Source organism: Manis pentadactyla, chromosome 5, assembly GCF_030020395.1.
Source record: "Manis pentadactyla isolate mManPen7 chromosome 5, mManPen7.hap1, whole genome shotgun sequence".
Lineage (NCBI taxonomy): Eukaryota > Metazoa > Chordata > Mammalia > Pholidota > Manidae > Manis > Manis pentadactyla.
The window spans coordinates 164,947,287-164,965,580 of NC_080023.1; the positions used below are offsets into that span (position 1 = coordinate 164,947,287).

An 18,294-nucleotide genomic window follows, 5' to 3' on the forward strand; every position below is an offset into this window, starting at 1 on the left:
GAGATTTGCACTGTAAGTACCCCAGATAACTCCAACAAGTTGCCAACCCAGGAACCATTCAGCTAGTTGATGTCTCAAATGCTGTTTCTTAACTCTGACCTGCTGACCCCCAGTGGTTCTAAAAGAATTGCCCCTCATAAGCTTCAGGGGCAAGGAGACCTTCCCATGACCAGTGTCAGCATCAGCTGTGTTTATTTCTAGTTCGGGCTGGCAGCAACATGGCCAGCTTCAGACCAGCCACAGCTCTGGCGCCAGGACATGCTCCTGTGGCTCTGTTTCAGGGTGGCTGCAGGCCTTCACTCATACTTGCAGAAATCCTTAAGTCCTTTGGGCAGGTGGAGCCCATCAATGGCCAGCCGGTGCACCACGCTCCTCTGGATCACCAGGCGGCACAGCGTCTGCAGGGATGACACTATGGAAGGAAGGCTGTCAAAGGCAAACTGAACAGGATGGTGGACCTGAGGCTGAGATCCAATAGATCTAAGTCTTGGACCCCCCTTGTCATTAACTGGGGCAAGTCCCTTCTGCTTTTCAGGCCCAGCCCACTCCATAGGGCTGTTGGTGTGGTTGAGAGAAGCACCTCTTTCGCAATACTTGCACAATGCTGCAGCTGTATTTCTATGATAACACTCAGCACCCTCCTTCTCCCTCCCTCAGCAGCTTCGGAGGCATAGGGCACATGTCTGATTTACCTGTGGAGCCTAGCCTCCAGCAGAGGCCAGACACTGGGTGTGTTCTAGTTCACTGAATTCATCAGATGTGAACAGAAGTATAAATAATAGACTTAACAGAGCTATAATGAACCAGACCTGGGGATTATGAAACTCAATCTGGATTCTGTGATGTCTTTAAACTGGCATGCCCAAATCTATGAGCATTTGTCTCATAAAAGAGCATACAATTCTCAAAGAGGCCCAGATCTAAAATCTGTTTAGAATCCCTGCCCTAGGTTAATACAGAAAATATCATTAAAGCCAAAGGGGAACTTGGACAGCATCCTAATCCATCACAGCCAAGATGGGTAAACTAAGGCCCAGAATCAGGGAGTGACTTGTCCAAGATCACAGGCAGAGACAGAATTTGAAGTCAGATTCCCCAACTTTTAAAACAATGCTGGACAGACCAAGGCCTTGTTAGCGGGCTTGGGAGTCCTATCAAGTTCTTATCCCCACACTGGGCCAGGAGGGGTCGCTGCCTAGGGATGGGATACCTACAGCCATATTCCAGCTGGACCAGGCGCACGATCTTGGTGGAGGCAAACACGTCCACCACTGCATAGAGAGGCTGGGCGGCAGGCAGTCCCCGGGCGCTGGGGCCCATGTCCTCGCCGTTGATAATGATGTGCATGTCTGCCGTGCCGTCCCGGCGCGGGCAGAACAGAACGCCCAGGCGGCTACCGCGCGCGGTCGGAGGCAGCACGTTCAGCTCATACAGCTGGTCCAAGAGGTGGCTGTAGAGCCCGGGCCGGCTGCGGCCCACAAGGCGGTCGCGGGGAATGCGAAACTGCTCGATGCACAGATATGGTTCCACCAGGAGGGCTGAGGATCGGCTGGGGGCTGCTGCCTCTGCCTCCGGGCGGCCCTCCTGGGGCACGCGGTTGTGATGACGCGTGATGGCGAAGACCCAAGTGTGGCCAAGGCTGACCAGGTCGGGCAGCGAAAACTCGGGCACGGCGGCCAGACCGGTGGGGTCTAGCGCAGTTAGGCCGAGGCGCAGGTGACCGCACCAGCCCAGCTCTTTCTCCTCGATCTCCACTAGGAATACCTGGCCCGGGGCCAGCGGCTCGCGACTGAAGCACACGCCGTGGGCGAAACTCTCCACGCGTGTGGCCCTTGTTCCCGAGGAGTCCAAGCGGATGTTTGCCCCGTGTACCCGGTGGAAGCGGGTGGGAGGGGGCTCGGGGCGCACGGGTCCCCAGGGCGCACCCAGTTCCACGGGGTCGAGAACAGCAGCCATCTCCCGGCCATGAGGCAGGGCAGCAAGAGCCAGGGTTATTTTGGGCGGCGGTCAATGGGTGACCGCTCGGTCACCTTGTAAGGTATTTCCCCCGGACTCCCTCCCCTGGGGCTCTGCCCGGGGGGTCCTAGTGCCGCTTGCTCAGCCACACCGCCTAGAACGGAGCTGCGGAACGCTGGGGGAAGCCTGACCGTCCACACCTGGGGGCTGCGGGTGCCTGGGATACGACCTGGCCCTGGGGACCCAACCCGGATTGGACCGCCGCCGCCCTCTTCATCCCCTACGGCGCCCCCGATGACTCACGTGACGCCGGAGCACACGTGACTCAAAGAGTACACATGACCTCCCGTCGCCGGGCACCTCCAGGAGAGCAAGGACCCAAGGAGCCGAGGTGAGGGGATCCAGGAGGCTGGAAGAGATCCCGGAGCCCCCGAGCGGTGCGCGGTGCCCCGGGGAGGAGGCCGAACGGATGGGAGCTGGGGCTGGGCCGGGGCCTCCCGGTCCTCCCCGGGGTGGGTGCACGGAAGCGCTGAGGCGCCCGGGAGCGCGGAAACAGCAGGCACCGCTTCCTCCTGCAGATGGTGCGAGCCACGCTGCCGCCGCCGTTGCTGCTCCTGCTCCTATCCTGGGCGCCCCGAGGCCAGGCCGCCCCCGACCAGGACGAGATCCAGTGCCTGCCCGGGCTGGCCAAGCAGCCGTCTTTCCGCCAGTACTCTGGCTACCTCAGAGGCTCCGGGCCCAAACGGCTCCACTACTGGTCTGCGTTTCTCCCACCAGCCCCGGGAACTGACGTGGGGCGGGTGGGGGTGGGTGGCGAAGACCCCTGAGCGGGCCTGGGAGCAGGGAGTGCTGGAAGGGGCCCCTCACCTTGCACCCGCCCTGCCCTGAAACCCCTCCCAGGTTTGTGGAGTCCCAGAAGGATCCCCAGAGCAGCCCCGTGGTGCTTTGGCTCAACGGAGGGCCGGGCTGCAGCTCCCTGGATGGCCTGCTCACAGAGCATGGCCCCTTCCTGGTGAGTGGAAAGCAGCTCTCTCCTCCCTTACCCCGGAAAGGGAGAGGAAGGGGACAGTTCCCAAAGGAAAGGAACCGGGAAGAGGGGGGAAAGAACATGGTGATTTTCCAAAAATGTATCCTTTTTCTGAGCCTCCGTTTCATTTTCGGTACCATTGGCTTGACTCTCTACATCTGAGTTTTGCCTGAATGGAAGGTGCTCAGCACCCTTTCCCTCCACCCATTTGGCCCTCCGACTTAGACCTCTCTTTCCTCTTCAGGTCCAGCCAGACGGTGCCACCCTGAAGTACAACCCCTATTCTTGGAACCTGGTATAGCCGGAGCTGTGGGTCCTGTTGGGTATCTGGGCACTTGGATAGGGTGGGGAGCCCTTTCAGCTCATTCCTCCTCCCCTCTAGATTGCCAACGTTTTGTACCTTGAGTCTCCAGCCGGGGTGGGCTTCTCCTACTCCACTGACAAGTCTTATGCTACCAATGACACGGAGGTGAGTCTGGCGCCTCCCCACATGCCCAAGCCTCCCTGGTTCTCCAAAGGTGGAATGGTGCTGGGAGAAAAAGTGTCCTTGGAGTCCAGTTTTGGTTCTGTCACGTGCCATATGGTGTGGTCTTGGCCAGGTCACTTCCCCTTGTACAAACAGGGTCGGGTCCTTACCTCTGAGTTTCTTTCCAGCTCAAATACCAAAGCCTACTGATTTCTTCCATCCTCTCATGCCCAGGTCGCCCAGAGCAATTTTGAGGCCCTTCAAGATTTCTTCCACCTTTTCCCGGAGTACAAGGACAACGAGCTTTTCCTGACAGGAGAGAGCTATGCCGGCATTTACGTCCCCACCCTGGCTGTGTTGGTCATGCAGGACCCCAGCATGAACCTTCAGGTGCAGGACCGCTGCAGCAGGGAAGAGAGGCCACCTGTGGTCATGATAGTCTTGTGGTTAGCAAGGTCCAGAGGCCAACTCCCCCATCCAGCACTGGCTCCTTCATAACATCCATGCCATTAGCAGCCTATCTCTGCTCATGTGTCTCCCATGACAGGAAGCTCACCTGTCAGGCTGTCAGCTCTGTTCTTTACCTTGAGTGGCCTCTCCCACACACCCGCCCCAACAAACCACCTTGGGTTTCAGCTTCCAGATTGCTGAAGGTCTGGGTGGAAGTCAAGGGAGGCTCCTCCTGTTCACCGTCCAGAGGAGCTCAATGCCCTGGGTGTTCCACAGGGGCTGGCTGTGGGCAATGGACTCTCCTCCTATGAGCAGAATGACAACTCCCTGGTCTATTTCGCCTACTACCATGGCCTTCTGGGGAACAGGTATGGGAGGGGGGCAGTTGGGTAATCTCCAGGGTGGGGCAGGTCATGGGATTCAAGGCTTGTCCTCCAGGCCATGCTCTGGTTTATGACCTGAAGGTGGGGGCTGGGGTTGCCAGAAGGTTTGGTGCTGAAAGGTGTAAGAATTGAGATCTGAATTTGAAGGGACTAAGGCAGACAGGCAGTATAGCCCCAGGAAAGCTGTTTGGGACTTACGTACTGCACCCTGTGTCTGTCTCCTCATGTCCTGGGGTTGCGTGGTGAGGGGAGGTTGGAGGGAGGAGGTGGGGTGGAGGAGGTGGGGTGCCCACCATGGGCCTCAGCACTTTCTCTCATCTCCAACAGACTCTGGTCATCCCTCCAGACCCACTGCTGCCCTCAAAACAAGTGTAACTTCTACGACAACAAAGACCCAGAATGTGTGACCAATGTGAGGTTCTGCTCCCAACCTGTCACCCCGGCACCCCCAATCCTAAGCACAGGACTGCATCCTCTCCTTGGGGACTCCCTGCCCCCATCTCCCATTGCTTTCCTATCCCACATCCTTTGGCGACTTGGTGTTCTCTGGGACACATGTCTCTGGCTATGTTCCCACCACCACTGCTGATGACTTTCTGGGCCAGTCCTGTAACCCCTGGGAAGGGAAAGGGCTTCTCACTCATCAGACACCTATGAGGTGCCAGGCAGTGAGCTGAGCTCTGTCAACGGAGATTTTCCTTCAAGGGAGATGGTATTATCCACATTTTCCAGATGAGGAAACTGAGGCCACAAATGTTAAAATCACTTGCCTGAAGTCACAGCATTTGGAAGCAGTGGTGCTAGGATTTGGAACCAGGTCTGCAGGTTGCTTCCATTGAGCCTCAGTTTCCTTACCTGTGAAAAAAGTGGAGAAGGATCATGACAAGAGGTGAAGTAGGAGAGTGATAAATCTCGGGGCCAGTAGGGAGGCCAGGATTCTGTATATGGCAGCTCAGTGTGTCATTGCAGCTTCAAGAAGTGTCCTGCATCGTGGGCGGCTCTGGCCTCAACATCTACAACCTCTATGCACCATGTGCTGGCGGGGTGCCCAACCATTTAAGGTAGGCCCTGCTGTGTGCCCCTGGGGCCAACTCCAGCCCCCTCTGGAGGCTCTGGCACTCATACCCTGACTTCACTTGCAGGTATGAGGGTGACACTGTGTCATTCCAGGACTTGGGCAACCTCTTCACTCGCCTGCCACTCAAGCGGACATGGCATCAGGTGTGCAAATGCACCGAGCTTCCTTCTGGTGGGGTGGGCAAGGGCGGGGCAGGGAAGGGCAGACCCTGACCCTCTGTCTATGCCCCCCAGGTACTGCTGCGCTCTGGGACTACAGTGCGCATGGACCCCCCCTGCACCAACACCACAGCCGCCTCCACCTACCTCAACAACCCTTTCGTGCGGAAGGCCCTCCACATCCCTAAGCAGCTGCCCCACTGGGATATGTGCAAGTGAGGTTCTGTGGCTGCTTGTGGCCTGGGGGGATGCCAAGCTATTTGGCTTGTGGGCATCAGAAAGATTCCCAGGGATCCTCCAGGAAGGGCTTCTCGTTGGGGGCACTATGGGCACTGGGGGTGAGAGTGAGATGCTGTATAGGACATTTGCCCCATGTTGATAGATACTCAGCAAGTTTATTCTTACATGGCCACATTGGTTGTTAAACTACCCACTAGTTCCATGGTATTTAGTACAGACACTCTCCCTAGCCCCTTGCCCCAATACCATCCCAGCTGCCCAGATCTCCTCTGACCCCTGCAAGTGAAAGGGAGCCACCTGGCACAACAGGGGCCACTCAGGTCCCTCCTGATTGGTTAGCCCCCATCCGTACCCTGCTGTACTTGCTGTGCTGTCAAACTGGATGACCCCTATACGCTAAATACAGGTTGCATCCCAGCCATTGTAACCACCAGTGTTCCCATGTGTTTCTAAATGGGAGTGGGTTGGTATCCTCTGAATTCCAGTCCCCATTCAGGTAAGTCCTAGAAAGGTGACATGCGCAAGGAGGGGGCTGAATCCCAGCTGTCTGCCTCCTAGGCTGGAACTTGAGGTTAGGAGAGGAGGTCTGATCTGTTGATTCTCTTTCTCCTACCTGGTCACCCTGGGGCTCACCCTCTGCTCCCGCAGCTTCCTGGTGAATATACACTACCGCCGTCTCTACGAAAGCATGAACTCCCAGTATCTGAAGCTGCTCACTGCACAGGTGAGTGGGGGCAGTGCAGCCAGGTCCACCAGCAGCATCAGGGCCCCAGAGCAGCAGGCAAGGCCAGGGCCTCTTAGAGCACCACTCGGGGCGGGGGAAGCTGAAACTCCCAAGCAGTGACGTCATGTGCCCAAGGTCCCGTGGTTAGCAGGGTCAGGATTTGAACCCAGCTTTGTCCTCACCCCATGCTGCTCTGCTGTAGGAGGCTAAGGGATCTGCATCAGCCAAGGAGCCTTTAGGATGAGAAGAGCTAGTCAGATGGAGGTACAAACGGGCAAACAGGTCCATGGTGGGAGAGGGCCTTGTCTAAGGTCACCTAGGAGACACTGGCAGAGGCAGGTTAGGACCAAGTTCTGTAGAGCATAGTGGTTAATGTGGGCTCTGGTGTCAGATTGCCTGGGTACAAGTCCTTTTACTAGCTATGTGACCCCAGGCAAGTTTCTCACATATCTTGAGACTTGGTTTCCCCATCTGTAAAATGGGAATAATGGCATCTACCTTACAGGTAGAGCACTGGATGTATAGGAAGCAGTCAGAAAACACGAGCATTTCCTGGTTCATGCTCTTTAGTGGGGTCCCTTGGATTCCCTGAGGGTAGGCCTTGACCTAGGGAAAGGCTAGGACCTAGGCTTATTCCAAACACTCCATTCTTTTCCCCCTGCTCTGCTCCAGAAATACCGGATTCTGCTATACAATGGAGATGTGGACATGGCCTGCAATTTCATGGGGGATGAGTGGTTTGTGGATTCCCTCAACCAGAAGGTAAGGTGGGGAGCCCAGGCCCAGGGTAAGGCGGTGTGTGCTGGCGGCTTGGCTCTGGCAGACGGCAAACCTGGAGGTGTTCCTGGGCCCTGAGGTCTTGCTGGCAGCTGCAGGCTGCTAAGTCTTTCCTGGTGGGGCAGGTGGAGGTACAGCGCCGGCCCTGGTTAGTGGACTACGGGGACAGTGGGGAGCAGATTGCTGGCTTCGTGAAGGAGTTCTCCCACATTGCCTATCTCACCATCAAGGTAGGACCCAGTCCTGGAGAGGGCTAGTTGGAGCCAGAAGGAACAGGGGGCAGGACCCTCTCACCCCCACCTTCCCTTCCCTCTGGCATCAGTTTATACTGGGTTACCATCTAGCCCCTGTAAGGGGGCACATTTTCTCAGGGGATGGGAAGAATGGACAGCTTGGGGCATGGCTGGGGGGAGAGGTCTGACTTGAGGGATCCAGAAAGGTGAAGGAAGCATCCAGGGACAGGGGTTGTCCAGGGAGAGAAGCCCACAAAGCTTTGTTCCTCAGGGCGCCGGACACATGGTACCGACAGACAAGCCCCAGGCTGCCCTAACCATGTTCTCCCGCTTCCTGACTAAGCAGCCATACTGATGGCCACAGGGACCAGTCTTCCACTGCCTGATGCAGCACCTCCCGGCCCCTCCCAGCCCCTCCTGCCAGGAGGGAGGTCCTCCTTTATGCAGAATGCCCCTGCGGGCTGGTCTCTGCCTCCAGAACTCCCCCCGCCCCCCACCCCAAACCACGCTCCAGTGCCTCACACAGACAGCCTGGGGGCAGTTAGCACTTTATTCCTAACTGGGCACATGGGGGACAGGGGCCTCGCCCCCTCCTGGCTTTAAAATGCCCTTAATGCACTGGAACACAGAAGAGCTCAGGACAGCCCACAGGAGTCTGGATAGACTGTAATTGATAGACTGACTGCAATTATGGAATTAAATTGCATACAGCTTTAAAAACCACATCTTCTCTGTGGTACTGGCACTATAGACAGGACACTATAGGCTGTGAGCAGGTGAGGGAGGGGACAAGAGGTGTCTGAGGCCTGAACACAGCTGCCAGGGTTGGGACTGAGGGCTCAAACAGCTGCCGTGGAGGGTGGCGGGGCACCTGACGCCCGGGGCGCCCTGGTGTCGGCAGGCCGGTTCTTCTCAATCACCTCTCGCAGCCCTTTGGAAAAGTGGAGGTCAGCTCCGATGGTGAGGAAGCCCTATGCAGCCAGGCAAAGAGGGGAGTCTTCATTCAGTTACTGAGGCCAGAGCTTAGAGACAGAGACAGGCTTGGGGTGGGGGTTCTCAATCTAGTGGGAGAGAGGGAGCGGCAAAATGGTCTTAATAACTCCCTGAAAGAGGCTGCCAGGAGCACAGCTGTGAGAGTCAAGGAGGGCTTCCTGGAGGAGGTCTTAGATGAGATTTGAAAAGTGAGTAGGCCTTGGGGGTGGAGTCTGAAGAGTACTCAAGGGGAGGGCACAGCCTATGCCTCGGTGGGCTGGGGGTGGGGGAGTATCTGATATAATATTAAAATGTAAGGGCAGTTGATAAGGGAAGAGTTGGAGTCATTTCTGGAGGGCACTGGAGAGCTGTGGAGGGAGAGGAAGGCCCTGCCTCCTTCCCCATCACCCTCTACTCACCGCGTGATTCGTTACCACCTCATGCACAAAGTTGATGCCCTCAGGTAGCGGGATCTGCACCCCACGCCAGGTCCGCTCTGTCAGTGGGAGCAGCTGGCTCAGTCTGGGCCTGCTCGGCTCCCCTCTCCTTTCCCCCCTCCCTCACATCCCCCAACCCTACCGTTGAGCATGGGCATCACCCCAATCTGAAGCAAGGTCTTCAGAGGGGCCTGCAGTGGGATCAGCTGGGAAGGAGGAAGAATGAAGTCAGTGAGCAGGGGGTGGGCTTGCCCTAGCTGCCCGCCCGACCCCAGCCTCTGCCCACCCACCATTCCCAACTCACCGCCAGTGACTCCAGGGCAGACTGGTTTGAGTAGATTCGGAATCTATGGGAGAGAAAAAAGTGTCCATTGGGTACGAGCCCTGGAAGTCCCCTTCTTCAGTTCACCCAGGCCTGTCCCCCAGAAACCCCTTAGTTTTGGCCTCAGATGTTCCCATCTAACATGGTTAGGTTAACACACCTTTCCCAGGGGTTTTGCCACTTCTAGGTGTGTATGGGTGTCATTTCTCCTGAGTTTGCTGCTTTTTACTTGTTTACACTGCCTATGCCAGACCTCTGCTGAGAGCTTTGCATGTGTTAATTTTTATTTAACAAAACCTACAGTGCTTACTCCCTGCCAGATTTAAGCACTTTTAAAGTTACATATTATCAAAATATTTTAAAATGCCAACTGACTTAATCCTCATAAGAACCCTACCAAGTAGGCACTATTTTGATTTGCACTTTATGGATGAGGCAGATGAGGCCCAGGGAGGTTCAGTAATTTTCCTAAGGCCACACAGCCAGTATATGGCAGAACCTGCCTCTGGAATCCTAGGCTCTTAACCACTACCCTGTATTATCCCATTTAAGCCCCTAGAATAGCACTGGCCAATAGAACTTTCTGTAACAGGCTATGTATCTGCACCGTCCACAGAGTAGCCACTAGCTACCTGTGGCTAGTGCAGCTGAAGAACTATTTAATCATGATTAATTTAAATGTAAATAGCCACAGCACAGTCCTTGAAAGTAGAGGCTACATTTTTACCTATATTGTTGACCCTTGAACAAACGTTGGGTTAGGGGCACTGGCCCCCTCCCCTTCCCATGCAGTTGAAAATCCACATATAATTTGTTTTGTAAAAACTTAATTACTAATAACTTGCTGTTGACAGGAAGCTTTACCAATAACATAAACAGTTGATCAAAGTTGATTTCATGTTATATGTATTAGATGCTATATTTTTACAATAAAGTAAGCTAGAGAAAAAAATGCTTCTTCAAGTTCTCCCAAATCTCCAAAATATTTCCCAACAGATTTATTGAAAGAAATCTGTGTATAAGTGGACCTGCGCAGTTCAAACCCATATTGTTCAAGGGTCGGCTGTATTTAACCCATAGAGAAAAGGGAGCTGAGGAAGATACAGTAACTGCTCAAGGTCACAAAGCTAAGTGTGCTGAGGTTTCTGCCATAACCCCATGCTCTTTGCTATGTGACTGTTGGCATGTCACTTGGTTTGCTGGGCCAGTGTGGACATCATGATACCTGCTGTGCCTGCCCCTGGGTTTTGAGAACATGCAGAAAAGTCACCCTTTCATAGAACACTGGTTATACATTAACAAAGGCCCCAGCTCTCTAGTGGCTTCTGGTATGAGGGAATTTTAGCTCCCCACTTGATGGGCATATGGTTATCCTGCAGACGTTGAGGCTCAGAGGTTAGGGGCTTGCCCAGGATCTTCGGATATCTTCCTACCTGCGCAGGTCTAGCTGCGTGCGCAGAGCCTTCCCCCGGAGCGCCATCTTGGCGCTGAGACGGGCATCCTAGGGACAGTGGAGAGGGGGTGTTACTGCCCCAAAGGGTCCATAGCCCACTTCTCCCTGACCCTCTGCAGCCCCCACTCTGGTGTCCTCACCATTGTCATGCTGGACAGCCGGACCTCAGGCTGGTCAGCGGGGACCAGGGCAATGGTGACACTGGCAGTGACAGAGACGATAGTACCCGAGGGCTTGATGGTGCAGCGAGGTGGTGCCATGACCTGCAGCTCCAGCTTCAGTGGGGAGTCAATCACTGCGGGGCTCTGAGGACAGCAGGAAGGGTGGATCAAGTCCCAGATTTATTGCCTGACAAGCCCCCAAGAGGGTGGGGGGGGTGTCTCAGGCTCTGCCACCTGGGAGCCCAGAGACTCAGAAAGACTGGCGTGGCTTACCAAACCCTCTAGAACTGTGTCCAACCTCGGTGTGCTCACACAAAGGAATGTCTCATTTTTTCTGCTTTCCTAAGTCCTCGGTCCTCAGGATCCATCTCCAATCCAGACTCCTTGCAACCATCTCCCTGCATTAAATATCCCAGCCCCTGCTGGACCCCTTTCTGCAAACTGCTGTGCTGTTTCTCCTACAGTGGAGGAATCCTATTAGATTCCCACACTGACCAAGTGCTTACTCTTCACCAAACACTTCCCGTGTATTAGCTTATTTAAAACTCACAGTAACCATGTGAGGCAGGTATCGCATTTTTGAAATGGGGAAATTGAGGCACAGAAAGGCACAAAAAATTGTCCAGGCCGTTATGCAGTTACTCAGTTGCAGAACTGTGATTCAAACCCAGGCAGTCTGGCAAGAGTCTAAGATTTTAACAGTGCTTGGCCATCAGAGGGTGATGACAATGCCCACAGCAGTAAGAGCAGCTTGTGTTTACTGAGCACCTAACTGTATCAGATACTGTCCTAGTTGCTTTATGTGTATTAATTCAGTTGATCCTTGTGAGCTGGTTAAACCATGTGAGCTTGTGTCATGTAGAAGAAAAAGCCAGTGTGACCTGGAACCACGCAGATCCAAATCCAGGGTCAAGTTCCAGCTCCATCATGTACAAAACTGAGGACAAGTCCTTTAATGATCACTGAAATACTTCCTTTAAATGTTTTAACTTCCACCCCCCTGCCCATTAAACTAGGGAAAATCAGCAAAAAGAATAAGATTAATTGTTCAAGTCCCTACACTTACAGAGCTTGGGTCCCCAGCCTGTCCTCATCACAGCTTCATGAAGGAGGCAGAACAGGAAGTAGCGGGCCTCCTGCACAGCCTTGGCTGCAGACAAGAGTCCAGGCCTTCTGTCTACTCCCTGGCTGCCTCCGCTTGCACATCTCACTTGTCCCCTCCCTGGTGTGCACGTGCCGTGCCCACCCACCCTGGCCATGTTCCTGTCCCCCTTCCACACTCACCAGCAGGACGATGCTCCCAAAGTAGGTGGCCCTCAGCAGCATGTCCAGATCGTGAGGCACCTGGCCAGGGGAGTCAGGAGTAAGGCAGGCTCAGCAGGCGCTCCATGGCAGGCCCCCTCTTGTCCGTCCCACAAGCAGGCCTGGCATACCTTGTTCCCCACCAGTGACAGCTGCAGGGCTCCTGCCCGGAAGTAGCTCTCCATGGCAGAGTCGAAGAAGAACTCAGAGAAAGCCACATACACCATCCGCTCCTCCTCCTGCAGCTGGGGCTCTACTGCCTGGTTAGGCAGGCTCCAGTTCCCCTCAGTCAGGGGAAAGAAGGCCCCCTGGAGTGGGGGGGATCAGGGTCAGGGTCAAGGCAGACTGGCCAAGCACCCAGATGCCTCCAGGCCTGTGCTAGGCAGTGTGAGGGATGGTGGGGAGTTGGACCCAGTTAGTGTCCTTGGGGAACTCATAAGCACAGTTCTTAAAAGGCATCAAAAGGCGGGCACCTGGAGGACTGCAAGGAAGCAGTCCCATCAGACTGGAGAAGGGAGGCTGAGGAAAGAGTTTGAGGAGGAGGTGGCATTTGAGTGGGCCTTGAGAACTAGATGGCAGTAATGATAAAGCTACTACTTACATATACATCGTAGGAAATAGGCACAGAAAGGTTAAGCCTTTCTGAGGCTTAAGATCACACAGCTAGTAAGTGGCAGAGCTAGGGCCTGAACTTCAGGTATTCTGACTCCAGCCCAAGCTCTGAAACTGCTACACTCCATTGGGAAGAGCAAAGGTAATGGCCACAAACTAGCTATGTGGCCTTGGACAAGTGATGTCACCTCTCTGAGCAAGTCTCCACATCCCTAAAATGAGTGTGTTAGTACCTGCCTCACATGGTGGTGACAGGTTGATACAAGACCATGTGCATAGAGCTGTATATGTCCAACAATACCTTCTGCAGGGGAGATTGGGAAAGGCAGTTCAAAGGCCCTGAGGTGGGAAGCGAGAGGCCTATTTGAGAAAGAGTAGCTGCAGAGAGACAGGATGTAGTTAGAATGGGGAGCTAGACAAGCTGGACAAGGCTGGAATGCCAGACCAGGGAGCTGAAACAAATTCTATGGGAAGCCATGGCATTCTCAGCAATGGAGTGGCCTTATCAGAGCTGTGCTTTAGGAAGACAAAACCAGGAACGTAGGGGAGAGGAGGGAGTCTGACTGGGTCACAGGTGACACACCAGCCAGGGAGCTCACCCACCCGGAAGTCCATGTCCAGATTGCTGGTGGAGGCTGCAGGATCCTTCAGAAGGGAGTAGTCGATGCCTACGAGCTCATCCACAGAACTGCGTACTACAGAGAGGGGCTCTAGTCACTCAAAGCTGGATGGTGCTAGGCAGGGGGCTTCACCTTCAGGGCCTCGGTTTCTCATCCATAAAATGGTGAGTATAATACTTCCGCCATAGGGTGGTTTTGAGGATCAAATTCATTTTGTATGTGGAAAGCACTTCCTGCCTGGTGGTCAGTAGGTACTCAACAATGTCAGCTGTTATGATCATTACTATTACTACAGGGGCTTCTCAGAATCACTAGATGAGACGGCAAGAAATTCCCTTTCCTTGTTGGTATTCCCTGGCTCCTGTCCCTTCCCAAGCCCTGTGTGTAGAGCATGGTGCCCCACGGTAGGCAGAGGTCAGCTTAGGAAAAGGGAATTCATGTTAATCAAGCACCTCTTAAGTGCCAGGTGATGAACACGAACGGGCCCCCAGTGATCAGCAAGCAGGTATTGAGGACCTTGACAACTGTCCTGCAGTTGTCTTCACAGCTACCAGGGCAGGGGCCAAGCAAGACACAAAGGTCCAGAGGGAAGTGAGTACTTACTAGGGTCACACAGCAGGTTGGCAGCAGAGGCCATATTGAGCCCAGGGCTGTTCCACAGTACCGCATGGATGGGGCCCATTCTGAGGTGCTGCCTGACAGCTGTCCACCCAACCTCCTCCTCACCCCCATTCCAGCCCCAGGGCCTGGCCCAGAGCTCCCCACCCCACCAGCTCCAGCTCACCAGGCACGGTGTCCAGGAGGGAGTTGAGGAGCACGGTCCCTGCATGGTAGAGCACAGGGCAGATCTGGAAGGTGGGGTGAGAGTCAGGGAGAGGGCATACCCACCCCACCCCACTCCCATCCCCCTGACCTGCCACTGTCTGTACCTGCTGGTTGAGGAGGAAGCGCATCCCTGAGGTAATGAACGTGGACAGGAATTCATACACCTTCCTATGAGAGGAAAGACCAAGTGAGCCCAGATCCTGCCGCACCCCAGCCCAGGTCCAGGAAAAAATCACGGTGACCAAAGAGATGATGGAGGGGGAACCTCAACTTCAACCTGAATTATGAGCTCCTGAATGGAGGTTTTCCATGGCTTGGGCCCAAATACTCTCTACAGACTGATTTCCAAAACCTCTCCTATCCCTGCCCCCCACTAGCCAAATGAATCTACCCACTGTTCCTCAAACTTCATCTGAGCATCCCCACGTCCATGTGCTTACTCATGCCCTCCCTTCCACCCTCAATACTCCCATCCTGTATTTCCCCTTCTCTGGGCTCATATGCATCCTCTTCCAGGCAGTCTTCTCAGATTACCTTCCCCAGAATACTTTCTTAGTCCCTCTCTCAAAGTCCTGATGACAAATGTTCTGTCCCTCCAGCAAGGCTGTGAGCTTAGGGACTGGCATATACTTGGTTTTGTTGAATAAATAAAAACTGACAGTGTACCAACACCAGATGATAAATCCACCATCTTCCCTCCCCTACCCTCTTCCAGAATCAGCACAAAGTCCCCTTAGCCCCAAACCTGGAACCATGTTATTATTTTGTTACTATTAGTAAGACCTACCAATTACTGAGAACCCTACTTATACCAAACAGCGCATGAATCCTCCCAATTACTCTTATCTAAGTGGCTAACCACTTGTCAATAGGCCAGGTACTGTTCTAAATATTTTTACACATATTAACATAAACAATCCTCACAGTATCTTATTAAAAAGGTTCTATTATCATCCCCATCTTACCAGTGCGGAAATTGAGGCACAGAGCTTCAGTGAATTGCCCAAGGTCACACAGAAAATGGTGACACTGAGATTTGGATCGAGTTAGTATGACTCCCAAGCCTGTGCACTTTGCATTGCACTAGGCAGATGGGCTCAAAGGGGGTGTGCTGAGGTTGGGAATGGGGGCTTACTTGAAGGTTCCCCCGAAGTCTACACGCATTCTGGAGACAGAGGCCTGGCAGGAGACATTGGATACTTTGATCCGGCCAGTAGGATCCCGGGAGAGCTGCAGAGCAGTGCGGATGGTGGCACCCTCAGCAGATGCATTGATATAGCCCCCGTCATAGCTGCCAAGGGGGTGCAGGGTGGGCGGAGTTAATATTCACCACAGCTTAGAGCTTGACCAAGTATTCACTGCCCCCTTCTTCACCCCCATACATCATGATACCTCTTAATAAATTTTCACTTTAGCGGTTTACCTAACATTCTACCACACGCTAAACAACCACATGAAATGGGTATGATTGTCCATATTGTAAAGATGAAGAAACTGAGACTCGGGGAGGCTAAGGGATTGCCCACAGCCCACAGCACCCCTGCCCTCCAGATCCTCCCTCTATTCTCCTAAGGGTGCCAAGTCCTCACAAGAACCAGTAAAGGAGCTGTCTCCGGAAGCGCAGTCCCAAGGAGGCGTTGGTGATTTGTAACATTAGCTCCTGCTCTGGCTGGAAATGGAGTTCAGAGGATGTCAGCTGCAGCTCTGTAACCTTCACCCTGCAGGAGGCTCAGAGTGAAATTCAGAACTATGAAAAGGGGGCTCCACCCAACCACAGGAAATTCACTCCCTCCTCCTCCAATCCAGGCCTGGGATAGGTGGAATGAATTATTCCATTGCCCTTGGGTGGCTGAGAGATGGGCTGCTTCTGACCCAGGTTAAACATGAGCTTCAGTCCTGCTGCTTGCTCTGCCTTCCCTTCCACACCCTGGGCTTGCTAGACCTGGTCTTTTATTTTGTTAGTCCTTTGATTTTATCTCTATCACGTAAGCTCCGCTCCGTATACCAATTCCCCTATCCCCACCGTCCTAAACTACAGGCCTTTATCTCTCGCTCCCTTAACCTCTCCCATTAGCTCCACCGGGGCCCCTAGACCCCACTATCATCCATCGGCAAGTTTCTTGACTCTGTGTCTTCGGTGCCCCTTGGCCACGCCTCAACCGCAACGCCTCCGCTTCGCTTTTCTAGGTCCCGCCTACATTGTGTAGGCCACGCCTACCTGTCTAGTCCCGCCTATATCGACAGGCTTAACCTTTATCTTCTCCACCCCGTCCTGTGTGAAGTCCCGCCTCGTCCATTTGGCCACGCCCCACCCCGCAGCAGCCGTCTAGTATCCAGCCCCAAAGTCGAGGCCCCGCCCTCGGACCCCCCAACTTACTCAGAAATGTTGTAGTAAAAGTGGCCCTCTCTGCCCCGCAAGTCCGGAATGGTGATGGTCTCCAGCTCTTGCTCCAGAAAGCGCAGCCCCTCCTGCTTCACTGAGGCACCAGCAGAGACTCTTAGCTCCTGTGCCCACTTCTGGACCGCCCCGCCGTCCCCCCGCCCTCAAGCACCGCACCTTACCCAGCTCCAGCGCCTTGGAGGTGATGCGGATCTTGCAGCCGGGGAGCTCGGCGTGAGTGCCTGCCAGCAGTGCTAGGAAGAGGGCCCCGAAGAGGTCCATGGCGAGCGGGCCTGGGGGTGGGATGGGGTCGCGCGAGTCAATCGGGCCGCTAAAACCACTCTTAGGATGTCCAACCAGAAACGGGGCTGGCCCGGATGGTTACCCTCGAGACAGCGCTTTGAGGATCTTGAAATCAATAATATCGCCTCCATTGGGAAGATGCAGAAACTGAGACTCAGAGAAGGGTTGTGATTTACGCTCTGACTCCCAGAGGATTTGGGACATGGGGGAGGGGGAAGGGACATCCTTGGTTCTCCGGTGCAACCGCTGTGTGACGAGTTTGGACCTCCGGGGACAAGCAACCTCCCCCTTTCCTTTAGCAGAGCGCGGGCGCGGCTTGCACGTTACCATAGGAACGGCTGCACGCGCATTCCTGGGAGGTGGCTTGCGGTCTCCCAGGACCCGCGCCCGGAAGAAGAGGGGGCGTCCGGCCAGACCTCGGGTTCCAGGGTCTCCCGGCTCCCCTGGGTTCCTAAATCCCTGCCATTGAGATTCTGCCTGGTGCCCCCCATCTCAGCGCTCTCCTTCATGGGATCTCCACCCCACCCCGGTTCAGTAAACCACGCGGCTCGGTGAGGACCTAGGGGTGAATGGGGACGAGCCCCAACTTACTCTGCGGTGGAGCTGGGGGCGCGGTGACGTGAGGCGACCGGCAGCGCAGTGGATCCTGGCGGCGGGGTCTGGCGGGCCGCACTGCTCTAGCCGCCTTTATAAAGCTGGGCTTCTCCGACACCCCCCACCTCCCGCTTTCCCCTCCTCCCTCGGGGGGTGGGAGGGGACGGGGCGGGACGCTGGCAGCCGGGAGGGTGAGGAGGACTGTAAGGAGCCCCGTGACAAGCCCGGCCTTTGTCAAGACAAGTGGGGGACCCAAGCCGGGCAGGAAAGAGGGAAGTGCAGGAGTCGACTTGCCCAGCCCCAACAATCCCTGCCCCACCGGGACCTGGTTCAAATTCCAATCACCCATCTCTTTCTGCATGATCCTGGACAAGTCACTTCACTTGGGTCACTGAGCCTCAGTTAACTCATCCAGCAAAATGTGCATGGTAATAGGAAAGACGTCTTAGGCCTTTATTGCAGCCCAGTGCAAGCCACAAAATCAATGCCCAAGGCATGTTTTCCTTCCCTTCCACCCACAGTCATCTCAAACTTCTCCTTGCCAGCTTTCACACCATGTGTCCCCATCTTGTGCCCCCCTGCCCCCACCCAAGTATCTGTGTTGCTACCCTGGGACCTCTTATCCTGGGATCCAAACAAATGCTGTCAGCCCAGGAGGACCCTGCGCAGACTGCTGGAATCACCCCAGAGGGAGGTTTGACCTTTCCCCAGGGCCTGGACTTTGTGTGTGTGAACCTTTGGAGCTGGGTTCTCTGCCCACCATCTACCTCCTGTCATGCTCCTGGCTCCTAGACCAGGCGCTGAGTAGGGCTTGCTGCCTT

General features: G+C 54.7%; 3 protein-coding genes across 8 annotated transcripts; 1 reads left to right on the plus strand and 2 right to left on the minus strand.

The window, feature by feature from the left end:
* Positions 1 to 170: 170 nt before the first annotated feature.
* Positions 171 to 1,956, minus strand: NEURL2 (neuralized E3 ubiquitin protein ligase 2). Of its 2 annotated transcripts, none has more exons than XM_036902148.2 (2): positions 1,215 to 1,956; positions 171 to 412 (listed from the first exon to the last, which is right to left on the minus strand). In XM_036902148.2, the coding sequence occupies exons 1-2, from the start codon at positions 1,954 to 1,956 to the stop codon at positions 297 to 299; spliced, it is 858 nt and encodes a 285-aa protein (XP_036758043.2). In that variant the 3' UTR covers positions 171 to 296. The 2 variants fall into 2 exon arrangements, with proteins under 2 accessions (XP_036758043.2, XP_036758044.1); XM_036902149.2 differs by having other exon boundaries at positions 305 to 426.
* Positions 1,957 to 2,196: 240 nt separating this feature from the next.
* On the plus strand, positions 2,197 to 8,215 carry CTSA (cathepsin A). 5 transcript variants are annotated; one of them, XM_036902136.2, is made up of 15 exons: positions 2,198 to 2,347; positions 2,535 to 2,713; positions 2,857 to 2,968; positions 3,228 to 3,278; positions 3,366 to 3,452; positions 3,684 to 3,839; positions 4,176 to 4,267; positions 4,610 to 4,694; positions 5,252 to 5,343; positions 5,425 to 5,503; positions 5,594 to 5,733; positions 6,407 to 6,482; positions 7,155 to 7,244; positions 7,352 to 7,489; positions 7,764 to 8,215. In XM_036902136.2, the coding sequence occupies exons 2-15, from the start codon at positions 2,535 to 2,537 to the stop codon at positions 7,845 to 7,847; spliced, it is 1,461 nt and encodes a 486-aa protein (XP_036758031.2). In that variant the 5' UTR covers positions 2,198 to 2,347; the 3' UTR covers positions 7,848 to 8,215. The 5 variants fall into 5 exon arrangements, with proteins under 5 accessions (XP_057359013.1, XP_036758031.2, XP_057359014.1 ...); XM_036902138.2 differs by having other exon boundaries at positions 2,201 to 2,347; positions 7,385 to 7,489; XM_036902137.2 differs by having other exon boundaries at positions 2,295 to 2,393.
* PLTP (phospholipid transfer protein) lies at positions 8,029 to 17,630 on the minus strand. The gene is made up of 16 exons (XM_036902134.2): positions 17,471 to 17,630; positions 16,759 to 16,869; positions 16,574 to 16,673; positions 15,786 to 15,914; positions 15,332 to 15,487; positions 14,301 to 14,364; positions 14,156 to 14,219; positions 13,355 to 13,446; positions 12,271 to 12,447; positions 12,122 to 12,181; positions 10,817 to 10,981; positions 10,657 to 10,724; positions 9,206 to 9,248; positions 9,044 to 9,107; positions 8,884 to 8,960; positions 8,029 to 8,463 (listed from the first exon to the last, which is right to left on the minus strand). Exons 2-16 carry the CDS (start codon positions 16,856 to 16,858, stop codon positions 8,332 to 8,334), a joined length of 1,491 nt encoding a protein of 496 aa, XP_036758029.2. The 5' UTR covers positions 16,859 to 16,869; positions 17,471 to 17,630; the 3' UTR covers positions 8,029 to 8,331.
* Between the last annotated feature and the right edge of the window lie 664 nt (positions 17,631 to 18,294).

Coding starts and splice junctions, on each gene's coding strand:
- NEURL2 (XM_036902148.2), bottom strand. CDS start 1,956: ATGGCTGCTGTTCTCGACCCCGTGGAACTGGGTGCGCCCTGGGGACCC. Junction 413..1,214: donor GGTCCAGCTGGAATATGGCT/GTAGGTATCCCA, acceptor TTCCTTCCATAG/TGTCATCCCTGCAGACGCTG.
- CTSA (XM_036902136.2), top strand. CDS start 2,535: ATGGTGCGAGCCACGCTGCCGCCGCCGTTGCTGCTCCTGCTCCTATCC. Junction 3,840..4,175: donor ACCCCAGCATGAACCTTCAG/GTGCAGGACCGC, acceptor GGTGTTCCACAG/GGGCTGGCTGTGGGCAATGG. Junction 5,734..6,406: donor CCCCACTGGGATATGTGCAA/GTGAGGTTCTGT, acceptor CTGCTCCCGCAG/CTTCCTGGTGAATATACACT.
- PLTP (XM_036902134.2), bottom strand. CDS start 16,858: ATGGACCTCTTCGGGGCCCTCTTCCTAGCACTGCTGGCAGGCACTCAC. Junction 10,982..12,121: donor TTGGGAGCATCGTCCTGCTG/GTGAGTGTGGAA, acceptor TGCTGTCCTCAG/AGCCCCGCAGTGATTGACTC. Junction 9,108..9,205: donor CTGCCCTGGAGTCACTGGCG/GTGAGTTGGGAA, acceptor CCTCCTTCCCAG/CTGATCCCACTGCAGGCCCC.